The following is a 14,253-nucleotide window of genomic DNA, read 5'->3' as shown; positions in this document are numbered from 1 at the left end:
TTGGGAAGTAAATGAAGTTTTCACACGTTGGAAGGAGTAACTTGGAAGAATTCTCTTCTTTAATTAAAGGGGGAAGAACTGCTATAGCTTAATACCCATGATGTGAGGTTCAGAAATAACAGCTCACTCCAGCCCTGGAAAAACAAGTTTTGACATAGGTTACGGATGTGATGGGAATCATTCAGTGAGGTAGAGTTTCTTTAGGGGAAAGGTGATTATTGCTTTGCGCCCGCTCATTGCCCAAGTGTGGCCTTAAGAGATGGTCTAGAAAATGACTGAACCTACAACAGGAGATTTGGAAGCCCTGGCTACTCCCCCAACTAGGCAGAAACAAAACTTAACATCTTGGGTGAACAATTGCAGCTGGCCTTTTCCCTGGTGTAAGTGTTCTTCTCTGAATGATTTTAAACCTTCAAGTGTATTTCCCTGAATTAGGGCTGTGCATACCCTACCATGGCCATGATTATGATATCGATGATAATACCCATCACTAATAGAAGGCCAGGCCAGTGCTAGGCACAGTATACATGCTATTTCTAATTTTTACTATCATTAGAAAATGTTCATCCCTTGCTAGAAGGGGTCACATCCACTTCTGTGCCTTGCTGCGCCTCTCCTCACTTACTAAGCCTGGGAGAAGAAAACAGTTCTATCTTGCCTCTCTCTAAGACACACCTGCCTACAGAGAACGCGTGTTCCTGGTCTACTTGTCCTATAACAAGTTGATCAGGGTAGCCTTGTTTTAGGAAGCTTAGGACACCTGCACTTGCCTGTAAGGGGTCAGTGGTTAAAGCTTTCATATTTAGAGCTGAAATCCAGGTTTAGGAAGCCTGTCTGGGGGCAAGGCAGCCAGATGCTTTGGCCTTACCACATTAGTAATCAAGCTAATGCTTTGATCTCCACCTTTCTTTCAGCTTTGTCTTCCCGACTGATTCTGAACTCCCAGGAATATGAAAACGCAGTGACATTACTTAGCACCTGAAGCCCCAGCAGTCACAGGGATACTGTGCAGTCCTGCAGGTGAGCAGCTCAAGAATTCTTTTCAAGTGAGACCTGCTGCTAGGAGAGAAGTAAGCTGAAAGCACTCAGAGGCCACACTTTTGAGATCCCTTTGTGGCACTGTGCTCCTGCTGAGGCCAGCCACGTTCTCCCCAAACTACTTGCTCCTAGTGACCGAGCATGGGAAAGTGAAACACTAGAACCCAGCTGTTGCTGCCCAGTGTAGCACTCCTCAAGACTCCCACAGACTGCATTGCAGACTAGGGCACTTGCTAGCTGAGCCTCCTTCCTTCTCTTCTTTCAGCTGCTCCTGCTTCATTGCTTGTTCCTCTCCCCTTTATCCTGTACTTCTGCTTCCATCTCAGCATCTTTTTCCCTCAAACCCCAACCTGACACCGTCATTATTATCATACTATTCATTTCTCAGTGGAGGAAGTAGAGCTCCAGGCAAGATGTAATATGCTCCTTCCCCCCACCCCTTGATTAGTGTGTATATGTGATTATTTAGTCTTCAAAGATGACTTTTCATTTTGTTTCATACTTTAGGTTCTGGGGTACATGTGCAGATCATGCACGGTTGTTGGATAGGTACTTACATGGCTTGTTGCCTCCATCCCCCTGTCACCTATATCTGGCATTTCTCCCTATGTTATCCCTCCCCAACCTCCCCACACCCTGCTGTCCCTCCCCTGGTCTCCCCCAACAGACCCCAGTGTGGGATGCTCCCCTCCCTGTGTCCATGTGTTCTCATTGTTCAACACCCACCTATGAGTGAGAACATGTGGTGTTTGATTTTCTGTTCTTGTGTCAGTTTGCTGAGAATGATGGTTTCCAGGTTCATCCATGTCCCTACAAAGGACACAAACTCATCATTTTTTTGTGGCTGCATAGTGTTCCATGGTGTGTATGTGCCACATTTTCCTTGTCTAGTCTATCATCAATGGGCATTTGGGTTGGTTCCAGGTCTTTGCTATGATAAGCAGTGCCACAATGAACATATGTGTGCATGTGTCTTTATAATAGATTGACTTATAATCCTTTTGGTATATAACCAGTAATGGGATTGCTGGGTCAAATGGAACTTCTATTTCTAGGTCCTTGAGGAAGCACCAAACTGTCTTCCACAATGGTTGGACTAATTTACACTCCCACCAACAGTGTAAAAGTGTTCCTATTTCTCTGCATCCTCTACGGCATCTGATGTGTCCAGATTTTTTTGATGGTCACCATTTTAACTGGTATGAAATAGTATCTCAATGTGGTTTTGATTTGCATATCTCTAATGACCAGTGATGCTGAGCATTTTTTTCATATGTTTGCTGGCCTCACAGACATCTTCTTTTGAAAAGTGTTCGTATCCTTCACCCACTTTTGGATAGGATTGTTTTTTTCTTGTAAATCTGTTTTAGTTCTTTGTGGTTTCTGAATATTAGCCCTTTGTCAGAGGGGTAGATTGCAAAAAAATTTTCCTGTTCTATTGGTTGACAGTTCACTCTAATGATTGTTTCTTTTGCTGTCAGAAGCTCTGGAGTTTAATTAGATCCCACTTGTCTATTTGGGCTTTTGTTGCCAGTGCTTTTGGTGTGTTAGCCATGAAGTCCTTGCCTATGCCTATGTCCTGAATGTTTTCGCCTAGGTTTTCTTCTAGGGTTTTTTTGGTGTTAGGTCTTATGTTTAGATTTTTAATCCATTTGGGGTTAATTTTAGTGCAAGGTATCAGGAAGGGGTCCAGATTCTGCTTTTGGCACAGGGCTAGCCAGTTTTCCCAACCCCATTTATTAAACAGGGAATCCTTTCCCCATTGCTTCTGTCAGGTTTGTCAAAGATCAGATATTTGTAGATGTGTGCCTCTGAGACCTCTGTTCTGTTCCATTGGTCTATATCTGTGTTTTGGTACCAGTACCATCCTGTTTTGATTACTGTAGCCTTGTAGTATAGTTTGAAGTCAGGTAGTGTGAGGCCTCCAGCTTTGTTCTTTTTGCTTAGGATTGTCTTGGCTATGAGGGCTCTCCTTTGGTTCCATATGAAGTCTGAGGTGGTTTTTTCCAGTTCTCTGAAGAAGGTCATTGTAGTGTTGAATTTATAAATAAACTTATAAATATTTATAACAATGAATCTGTAAATAACTTTGGGCAGTATGGCCGTTTTCATGATATTGATTCTTCCTAACCATGAGTATGGAATGTTTTTCCATCTGTTTGTGTCCTCTATTATTTCCTTGAGCAGTAGTTTGTAGTTCTCCTTGAAGAGGTCCTTTATATCCTTTGTTAGTTATATTCCTAGGTATTTTATTCTCTTTATAGCAATTGTGAATGGGAGTTTGCTCTTGCTTTGGCTCTCTGTTAGTCTGTTACTGGTGTATAGGAATGCTTGTGATTTATGCACATTGATTTTGGATCCTGAAACTTTAATGAAGTTGCTTATCCGTTTAGGGAGATTTTGGTCTGAGATGATGGGGTCTTCTAAATATACAATCATGTCATCTGCAAATAAAGACAATTTGACTTCCTCCTCTCCTAATTGAATACCCTTTATTTCTTTTTCTTGCCTGATTGCTCTGGCTAGAACTTCCAATACTACATTGAATAGGAGTGGTGACAGAGGGCATCTTTGTCTAGTGCCAGATTTCAAAGGCAATGGTTCCAGTCTTTGCCCAGTCAGTATGATATTGGTTGTGGGCTTGTCATAAATAGTTTTTATTATTTTAAGATACATTCCATCAATACCTAGTTTATTGAGACTTTTTAGCATAAGGGGCTGATGAATTTTGTTGAAGGCCTTTTCTGCATCTTTTGAGATAATCATGTGAATTTAGTCTGAGTTTTTTTATAGGTGGATTACATTTATAGACTTGTATATGTTGAACCAGGCTTGCATCCCCAGGATGGAGCCTACTTGATTGGGATGGATAAGCCTTTTGATGTGCTGTTGCAATCGATTTGCCAGTATTTTATTGAAGATTTTTACATGTATGTTCATCATGGATATTGGCCTGAAGTTTTCTCCTTTTGTTGAGTCTCTGCCAGGGTTTTGGTACCAAGATGATGTTGGTCTCATAAAATGATTTGGGAAGAATTCCTTCTTTTTGAATTCTCTGAAATAGTTTCAGAAGGAGTGGTACCAGTCCCTCTTTGTATGACTGGTAGAATTTATCTCTGAACCTGTTTGGTCCTGGACTTTTTCTTGGTTGGTAGGCTATTACCTGCCTCAACTTCAGCCCTTATTATTGGTCTATTCAGGGTTTCCACTTCTTCCTGGTTTAGTCTTGGGAGGGTGCAAGGGTCTAGGAATTTATCAATTTCTTCCAGGTTTACTTGTTTATGTGCATAGAGTTGTTAGTAATCTCTGATGGTAGTTTGTATTTCTGTGGAATTGGCGGTCATAGCCCCTTTATCATTTTTTATTGCATCTATTTCATTCTTCCTTCTTTTCTTTTTTATTAATCTGGCTAGTGGTCTGTTTTGTTGATCTTTTGAAAATACCAGCTCCTGGACTTACTGATTTTTTTGAAGGGTTTTTTATGTCTCTATCTCCTTCAGTTCTGCTCTGATCTTAGTTATTTCTTGTCTTCTGCTAGCTTTTGAGTTTTTGTGATCTTGCTCCCCTTGCTCTTTCCATATCAACGATAGGGTGTTGATTTTAGATTTTTCCTCACTTCTCATGTGGGCATTTAGTGCTATATTTCCCTCTAGACACTGGTTTAAATGTGTCCCAGAGTTTCTGGGATGTTGTGTCTTTGTTCTCATTGGTTTTGAAGAACATCTTTATTTTTGCCTTCATGTCATTGTTTATGCAGTAGACATTCAGGAGCCAGTTGTTCAATTTCCATGAAGTTGCGCAGTTCTCGGTTAGTTTCTTAATCCTGACTTCTAATTTGATTGCACTGTGGTCTGAGAGACTGTTTTGATTTCAATTCTTTTGCATTTGCTGAGGAGTGATTTACTTCCAAGTATGTGGTCAGTTTTAGAGTAGGTGTGATGCGGTGCTGAGAAGAATGTATATTCTGTGGATTTGAGTGGAGAGTTCTGTAGATGTTTATTAGGTTCTCTTGGTCCAGATCTGATTTCAAGTAATGGATATCCTTGTTAAAGTCTCTTTATAGGTCATTAAAAACTTGCTTTGTGTATCTGGGTGCTCCTGTACTGGATGTGTACACATTTAGGAGTGTTAGCTTTTCTTGTTGCATCGATCCTTTTACCATTATGTAATGCTCTTTTTTGTCTCTCTTGATGTTTGTTGGTTTAAAGCCCACTGTATCAGAGACTAGGATTGCAACTCAGTTTTTTTTGCTCTCCATTTTCTTGGTAAATCCTCCTCCATCCCTTAATTTTGAGCCTATGTGTGTCCTTGCACTTGAGATGCATTTCCTGAATATAGCACACTGATGGGTCTTTTTTAAATCCAATTTGCCAGTCTGTGTCTTTTGACTGGCGCATTTAGCCCATTTATATTTTAGGTTAATATTGTTATGTGTGATTTTGATCCTACCATTTTGATGCTAGCTGGATGTTTTGCTCATTAGTTGACACAGTTTCTTGATTGCATTGATGGTCTTTACCATTAGGCATGTTTTAGGAGTGCCTGATACTGGATGTTCCTTTCCCTGTTCAGTGTTTCTTTCAGGAGCTCTTGTAAAGCAGGCCTAGTGGTGATGAAATCTCTCAGCAATTGCTTGTTCGTAAAGGATTTTATTTCTCCTTCGCTTATGAAACTTAGTTTGTTTGGATATGAACTCCTAGGTTGAAAGTTCTTTTCTTTTCTTTTTTTTTTTTTTTGAGACAGAGTTTCGCTCTTGTTACCCAGGCTAGAGTGCAATGGTGCGATCTTGGCTCACCGCAACCTCCGCCTCCTGGGTTCAGGCAATTCTCCTGCCTCAGCCTCCTGAGTAGCTGGGATTACAGGCACGTGCCACCATGCCCAGCTAATTTTTTTTGTATTTTTAGTAGAGATGGGGTTTCACCATGTTGGCCAGGATGGTCTCAATCTCTTGACCTTGTGATCCACCTGCCTTGTGCTGGGATTACAGGTGTGAGCCACTGCACCCAGCCCTGAAAGTTCTTTTTTTTAAGGATGTTGAATATTGGCCTCCACTCTCTTCTGGCTTGTAGGGTTTCTGCTGGGAGTCTGATGGGCTTCCCTTTGTGGGTGACCCGACCTTTCTCTCTGGCTGCCCTTAGCATTTTCTCCTTCATTTTAACCCTGGTGAATCTGACCTGTGCCTGGAGGTGCTCTTCTTGAGTAATATCTTTGTGGTGGTGTCTGTATTTCCTGGACTTGAATGTTGGCCTGCTTTGCTAAGTTCTTCTGGATAATATCCTGAAGAGTGTTTTCCAGAGTGTATTCATTCTCATCATAATCAGGTACTCTATCAAACATAGATTAAGTCTTTTCACACAATCCCATATTTTTGGAGGTTTTGTTCCTTTCTTTTCATTGTTTTTTCTCTAATCTTGCCTTCTTGTTTTATTTCATTGAGTTGATCTTCAATCTCTGATATCCTTTCTTCTGCTTGGTAGATAAGGCTGTTGCAACTTGTATATACTTCACGAGGTGTTTTGTTTTTCAGCCATATCAAGTCATTTATGTTCTTCTCTAAACTGGTTATTCTAGTTAGCATTTTGTCTAATGTTTTTTTCAAGGTTCTTAGTTTCTTTGCATTGGGTTAGAACATGTTCTTTTAGCTCAGAGAAGTTTGTTAGCACCCACCTTCTGAAGCCTCTTTCTGTCAATTCATCAGACTCATTCTCCATCCAGCTTTGTTCCCTTGCTGGTGAGGAGTTGTGATCCCCTGGGGGAGGAGAGGTGTTCTGGGTTTTGGTGTTTTCATACTTTTTGTGCTGGTTTCTTGCCATTTTCATGGATTTATCTACCTGTGGTCTTTGTAGTTGGAGACTTTCAGATGGAATCTCTGAGTAGACATCCTTTTTGTTATTGTTGAAACCATTTCTTTGTGTTTCAGTTTTCCTTCTAACAGACTCCTTTGCTGCAGGTCTGTTGGAGGTCCACTCCAGATCCTGCTTGTCTGAGAATCACCCACAGGGGCTGTAAAACAGCAATGGTTGCTGCTAGTTTCTTCTGTTATCTTCATCCAAGAAGGATACCTGCCAGATGTCAGCCAGAGCTCTCCTTTATGAGGTGCCTCTTTGGATATATGAGGGTCAGAGAGCTGCTTGAGGAGACAGACTGTCCCTTATCAGAGCTTAGGTGCTGTGCTGGGAGCTCTGTTTTTCTGTGCAGAGCTGCCTGACAGGCACGTTTAAGTCTGCTGCAGCGGAACCTATAACCACCTCTTTTCCCAGCTGCTCTGTCCTGGGAAGGTGGGGCTTTACTTACAAGTTCCTGATGTGCTGCTGCCTTTTTTCAGAGATGCCCTGCCCAGCAAGGAGGTAGTCTAGTCACAGTCTGCCAGGAGAGGTGTTTCTGAGCTGGGTCTTGCCCAACTCCTGTGTAAACTTCCTTGCAGTTTTGTTTACAGAGGTATGGTTAGAACTGCCTCAGTAATGGTGGACTGCCTTGGTAGTGGCGGATGCTCTTCTCCATGCAGAGTTGGACAATCTGGGTTCAGCTGCACTTGCTGTGAAACTCAAGTCAGAGCATTTCAGATTGCCAGTTTTTGTGGGGCAATCTGAAATGCTCTGACTTGCCAAACCAGATCACCTAGCTCCCTACTTTTGGCCCCCTCTTTTTTGGTCTCCCAGGCATTCCAGGTGTCACTTGAAACAGCCGCCCAGAATTGTGTAAGTTTTTGTGTGGAAATCCACAGTGCTGGCTGAAATAGCCATTCTGGAAGACTTGTGGCACTTTTCGGCCTGGGAATCTCCTGGTCTGTGGGCGTTAAAAACTACGGGAGAGGCACAGTATCTGAACCAGAGTGCTGGAGTGGATGGAAAAGACCCCTATGGCCTCCAATGGGTAGGGAGGGCGGTCCTCCAAAAATTGCACTTCCCAGGTGTGGCAGCACTTACCCTGCCTTGGCTTGCCCTTCCTGGGCTACACCCACTGTGCCACCAGTCCCATTGAGATGCAACTTGTACCTCTTTTGGAAATGCAGAGGAGATAACTCACCCTCTGCACTGATCTTGCTGAGCACTGCACTCCAGAGCTGTTGCTATTCAGCCATCTTCTAAGCTCCCTTTTAAAAGTCTGTACTACTCTATTACTTCTCAGCCTTTTGGCTAAGATCAGGTGTAAAAGTCTGTACTACTCTTAGATTTGAGGTTCATGTGAAAACAGCTGATCAACATTTTAAAAGAAAATGTTGAAAGAACTATATGTTGTACTAGTTTGTAAAAGAGAAACAGTGCCATTTCTTCATAAAACTTAGTCCAGTGGGACCTGTCCATTCATTGCAAAAATACAAAGATATGTAGAATCCTAGAAAATGAAAGAGAATGCTAAAGATGGGAACCATTTCCAGCATCCATTGTTGAGGTCTGAATCTGGAAAGACTCAATGTATTTATCAGAAAAACGAATTTCCCCAGTAAGCCAATATCTGCAGAGCTGGTTATCACATGCAAATCCTGACCTTCACTTTCATGCAGTTTTGGAACACATAACTGGTAAGCACTACCTATAATTTTTTTGCTTTGCAGACATGGAAAATACATCACACTGACACAATGGACTTTTTAAATTTTGGTTTTGCCTTAACAAAATAAATTTGATTCTTCATCTTCAAACATATTAGAAAAGGATAAAAGAATTTCTCTGTGATATGGGTATATGTATCTGAATATGAGTATATGTATATATATATAATTTCAAGAAGTTTAAATTTAAAGAAGTTTCTTTTCATGGCATAATTTTCTAAAGGAAGGAGGGGCAGCACTTACCCTCACTAGAGTCTTTCAAACATTCTGGCTTCTTTGCTTTGCTCTTCTTGTGGGGTGAAGAGAGGCCTTTTGGCTCTAACCCCTCTGGAATCACAAAGATTTAATATTCTTATTTAAATATTTACCAGTAGGGCTTGAAATTATGGTTAAAGTTTAGAAATGTTCTCTTCTTAGTAAACGCACACACACACTGAATCTTAATTGCAGATTCATCTGTCCTCATGGCTAAGTGAAATTCTTGCAAAGACTTGTGGTTCTCCAACCTACATAGACTTAAGGCTTACACTTATGCTTTTTTAAATTTAGAAATTTTCCATAAGGGAACCCTGTTAATTTCTTCAAGAGTTTGATATTAATCTTCAGAGACTGACGATTGTCATTGTGCAATTTCATCTTAGTCCTGAAAGCAGAGGTAGAGGAATAGAGAAAGTAATAGGGCTAGAACTTACCCTGCTCCTATATAACAAACTGTTTTTAGTAATCCAGATTCTGTATGTCCCCAATTAAATTACTGTACTTCCTATTTTTCTCAATACCTCTCTACGTCTATCCATGGGGGCAAATAAATTCTGAGGACAGTGTCAGGAAAGCATCGCCAAGTTAATTCCATTTGGATATAGTGCATTTCACTAGGCATTAATTGATGTATCTAGCCCTCATCTTCCTACTAAGCTCATGACTTACATCTTCAACGGCCTACATGGCATCTTGGTTGGGATTTGGGACTGAATATCTGTTTGCCCCACTAGATCCAGTCTCCACCATTCACCATCCCTGCTCTGGGAGGCTGGATTTTCTGGATTGCATCAATGAATTCCCTGGTTCTCTGACTTCCTATTAGATGTAGCCAGTGGGGAGCTCAGGGCATTTACTTTCTAGGTATGTGGTAGTTTTCATGAGCTGGTTATATCCCTCATCTAACCTTACAGACCCCAGAGTTGGCATTCTCCACTTAGAGTGGCCCTCTAAGTTTCTTGGGTCTCGTAGCCACCTCCCATTGTCCTTTTAGGGCTGGTACTTAACCATGCCCCACACTTCACAGCCCTAATAATTTCCCTGCACTCGGATCACATCAGGCCCTCTCAATTTTTTTTGTAAAGGACCTCATCAGGCATTTCAAATTTAAAATAAGACCACCATATACTGAATGGAAGCCTGTTCTTTCCACAGTAGGGCACATCTCAAGGAATGGTATTACTCCCTACCCAGGCATTTAAACCCCAAATAATCATAAGCCTTATCATTTCCATTCTAAAATAGATTCCATATTCATCTACTGTACTGAGCCTTTGTAATCACCACAGTAGCCCAAACCAGCAGCATCTCATAACCCTCTAAATTACAACCTCTGGCTTTCTAATCCCCCTGCTTTTACTCTTTACACTCTGTCTTCTACACAGCAGCCAGTGTGAGCTTTTGAAACATAAACAAGATCACTTTGCTCAGCTGTTTAAAAACCATTGCTTAGAATGAGATCCAAGTCCAATTCCAGGCCTAGCACAGCATGTATTTGGGCCCCACTTGGCACACTAACCTCACCTCCCACTTGCATTTGGCTCTAGCTTTGTCAGCTTCCTTCCCCTTTATGTTCCTCAACCACTGCCAGGCTTGTTCCTACCTCAGGACTTTTGCACCTGCTGTTCTCACCCCCACTCCTCCAACACACACATTCATAGGTCTGCTTCATTCTCACCCTTTGAATCTCAGCTCAAATCTCACTCTCTAGAAGGCCTTCCCTGACTGCCTAATCTAAAGGCTCGTCACAAAGGAAATCTCTCTCAAACATATCACTTGTATCTGAAATTATCTTGCTCTCTGGTGTATCCCTTTATCCTATGTCTCCTTCCTCATCATCTCATCCCCCAGAATGTAAATTCCATGAGAAAAGGGCACTCGTCTTTGCTAATCCCTCTTGTATCCCTGGTGCCTAGCAGCGCCTTGTGAATTTCATTTCAAAATCTATTTTATTTTCGCTTCCTCAGGCCTTTCTTTAAGGCCAAGATATAATGGGGACCCTGCCTAATTCTCTCTTAGCAGCTGTCGCCTTCATGCCAGGATTCTAAAATTACATTACAGAGCTATAGCGACTCATTTCCCATTTATTAAAAAAGGAACAGAACAAAAAAACCCCACACTTGAGAGAGGTGCTATTAAAAACTTTGGCATTATAACCTACAAAGCTTTTGGGCACTAGGCTAGGTTTTCTGTGGTGGCAAGTCAGTCACATCTAAGGTTATTGTCACAGCCAAGGTGAAAAATTTTGCCAATGACTACATTAGCAACTCCCCCAAACGTCTGTCACCAGGTGCAAGACAGATGTCGACCCTTGGAATGGGTTCAGCAAAAACAGAAATGAGATGCTTGGAGCAGCTCACCGAGTGCAAATACTGGGTTCAAAGGGATTCATAAAATGGGTGAAGTGACATTTGCAACCTCCCTTCCATGTCACCGCAATGTGTTGTCTGCAACTGGAATCAACAAGAGCACTTCCAGTGCTGAAAATTCAACTCCAAACCGGCATTTCTCCAAACTCCCTTTTTGCATTTTGGTGAGTTACAGTTCCAGGTCTTCATTTTCGACCAGAATGGGAATTCCTGGGGAGTGGGTACTATTTAAAAGGGCATCCATTTGCCACTTTTTGAAATATCTAAGCACCCCCAACATGGTAATAGTTCATTTTTTGAAAAAGTTGTAGAGCACTCCTTGGGTCAGTTCATGTTGACTATGAACATGAAACGTGTTATATGACGTACCACTGTATCGTTTCATGATGCCATGGGTAAAGTGTTTTGGGGCATGCTGATGAAAATCACAGACACATATGGCCTCTATGCCCAGGTTTCTACTTGTGGCTTGGGAGGAACTACTTTCCCTCTTGACCTGGGGCAGTGAAGAAGAGAGTTGCTTCCACCTCTCTTCAAATGTACCCCCATACTTTTCCTTGATGATATATCATGTGTTCTAGCTGGCCCTGTGTCTGGCTCGGGGTGGAAACCTGGAGATTTGCCAGGAGCATGGATTTGCCCCCTGAGGGAATCAACTGTGCTTCTAGCTGTGATGTGGTTGAATTTCCATAGGTGGTTGATAATTTTTTGTCCCTGCTGGCTCAGATTGGGGCTGATTTCAACAGTGCATAGTCATGGACATGAAAGCACATGGGAAAACATTTGCCATGCCAGGATTAAGGAAGATGATTAAAGGACTTAAAAGGAATTCTAGGCATTTAAGCCAGTCTGCTGCTTCCTCCTCCCATGGGAGTAGAGCCTTCCCTTACAGATGACCATGTCTGATACCATCTGAAATGTTCCTGCCTCTACTTACTATGAAAGTCTGGAGACAGGAGCAAGAAAGTAAAGGACATGAACTTTGGGGTCAGGCAAACTCAGATTCAAATTCTGGCTCTGCTACTTAAGGAACTAATCTCTTTTAAGCTTCCATAACAACAGTTCCTGCCTTATATAGAGAGTTGCTGTGTGTATTAAATGAGTTCATGCATGTCAAGTTATTGGCACAAAGTAAAGTACTCGCCCAATTAAAGTCTGGCTCAGCAGAGCTGTGCTGTGGCTGACTTGAGCCAGCTCACACCAGCTAATTGAACCAACTCTCCCCAGCTCTTGCATTCATTGACCTCATGCTTGGAAGCTTGAAAAAGACCACGGTAGGCGTGTTGATGCTGTAGAAATCTGCAAACTCTTCGAACTGGGCTCTCCTTACCCAGAGAGTTAATTTACAAGCACCCCAGTGGGTTTAGGTATTCAAGTTTCTTGCTGTCACCCACTAGCATGTCTTGGCCAGTTGATTCACTCAACTGACATGTCGTTAGTGTCAGTTGCATTTGTAAAAGTCCTTCCAGCTTTTCTACTTGAATAGAAGAACTGATAGAGGGCAGGGGAAAGGCTGCAGTTACTGGCCTTGGGAGGCTGGTTCAGACTCACCTTTGAGATTGGCATGCTTGAGTGTGAGATCTGAATGAAGCCAGCCTGCACACCAGTGTCTGGTGGGGCCAGCTGGGACCATTCAGTACAAAAATTCCCCATGATTTCAGCACTCAGGTATCAGGAAATAGAGAGTAGCTCCCACGCCCATTCTGTCTGAGTGGCTTAGCATCCTTAGGCCATTGAATATGACTTAAACAGCTGCATCCAGCTGCTGGAGACAAAACTCTCAGAAAACCTGGTGGAACTAAAATCAGATAAGATGATCCAAATAATGCCACCTGTGGACCGAACTTCAAATGCTGACTCCAAACCTGTGGACTCTGTATTAGCATTAATAATGATTTCCTTAAAATCATTCAGTGGTTTGGATAGCTAGCTAAATCTCATGGAGAAGCCAGCTCTCTTTGCTTAGAAATGTGTACTTGTGGCACTTATGCAAATAAGCCATGGGCAAGATAAAGCTCTTATACTGGGTGCTTGAAAGGGCAGTAACCCTCATGGCTAAAAGATACTCCAAGAACATTTCATGTGAGCAGGATAAATGAAAAGGGCAGGCATTAAGACTAAATTCATGAAAGTTAATTCAAGACATGGTGATAATTTAAAGTCTTTTTTAAACATATGGTTCTTTTCAACAAGACATTCTACAGGGGTGTAGGAATTGAAATTTTAATTAAAGTTTTACCTTGAGCTCTGTTTTATAAGAGGCAAGCAAAATCCTTGTCTTAGGTCATATTCTCTCAGAAGTAAACATAGAAGGGTTTGAGTGAGTGTTAAGCAGTTAATTTGAGAGAGGATTTTAGCAAGTATCACAAGAGGAGTAGGGAAGGAAGATATATAGGAAAAGGAAAACAGCCACTACTGGGTGTGTTCATGAGCACATTCCACTGTGGGCAACTGAGACTCAGTTTTACTGGGGACCTCTGAACAATGTTGTCCAATACTGTAGCCACTAGCTACATCCTGCCAATGAGTAGTTGAAATGTGTCCAGTTTGAATTGAGATGTGTATGTAAAATACACACCAATTTCAAAGTCTTACTATGGAAAGAAGGAATGTAAACTATCTGAGTTTTTATATTGATGATTATATGTTGAAATAATATTTTGGATTATTGTATTATACAAAATACTGTTTTGTATAATTCATCCTTTCACTTTGTTCAATGTAGGTACTAGAACATCTGAAATTATATTTGAGGCTCACATTGTTTCTACTAGACAGCACTGGAATAGAACCTGTGTCAGATGTGGATATTGACCAACCAATAGGTAGAAACCAATTATTGGTTGAGGGCTGCTCTAGAGAAATTAACTTTCTGGTGCTTTGAGTTCGCTCCCAGGGCCAGAGTAAAACACTTAGCAGAGAGTCATAAGGACTTTCCTTGGAAAGCTGTTGGTGCTGTAAAATAACAGCAAACACCAAGGAGACATAAGTAGGGCACCAACAGCCACTGCTACAGTTCCTCTTCTACCTCCTTTA

At 41.7% G+C, this 14,253-nt stretch overlaps 1 protein-coding gene and 1 long non-coding RNA gene across 10 annotated transcripts in view; one reads left to right on the top strand and one right to left on the bottom strand.

Annotated features, from left to right (window-relative positions):
• Positions 1–14,253, bottom strand: part of MACROD2 (mono-ADP ribosylhydrolase 2) — a 2,068,485-nt gene that overhangs the window by 153,866 nt on the left and 1,900,366 nt on the right. For 6 of the 9 annotated variants that reach the window (XM_078371386.1, XM_078371387.1, XM_008995775.5 and 3 more), the window contains one exon: positions 8,834–8,917. The exons of the other annotated variants lie outside the window; for them this stretch is intronic. In XM_078371386.1, coding sequence (XP_078227512.1) covers positions 8,834–8,917 — 84 coding nt within the window. The remainder of the gene's footprint in view (positions 1–8,833; positions 8,918–14,253) is intronic. 9 annotated transcript variants of the gene reach the window in all.
• The window catches only part of LOC118153976 (uncharacterized), a 209,086-nt gene that overhangs the window by 168,239 nt on the left and 26,594 nt on the right, over positions 1–14,253 (top strand). Inside the window, exon 3 of the long non-coding RNA XR_008481852.2 lies at positions 915–1,020. This is a non-coding gene — a long non-coding RNA (uncharacterized LOC118153976). The remainder of the gene's footprint in view (positions 1–914; positions 1,021–14,253) is intronic.

This window comes from Callithrix jacchus, chromosome 5 (assembly GCF_049354715.1).
Source record: "Callithrix jacchus isolate 240 chromosome 5, calJac240_pri, whole genome shotgun sequence".
In the NCBI taxonomy this organism is placed as follows: domain Eukaryota; kingdom Metazoa; phylum Chordata; class Mammalia; order Primates; family Cebidae; genus Callithrix; species Callithrix jacchus.
Note: the sequence above shows the minus strand (reverse complement) of the source record. Positions and strands in the feature narration are given on the sequence as shown.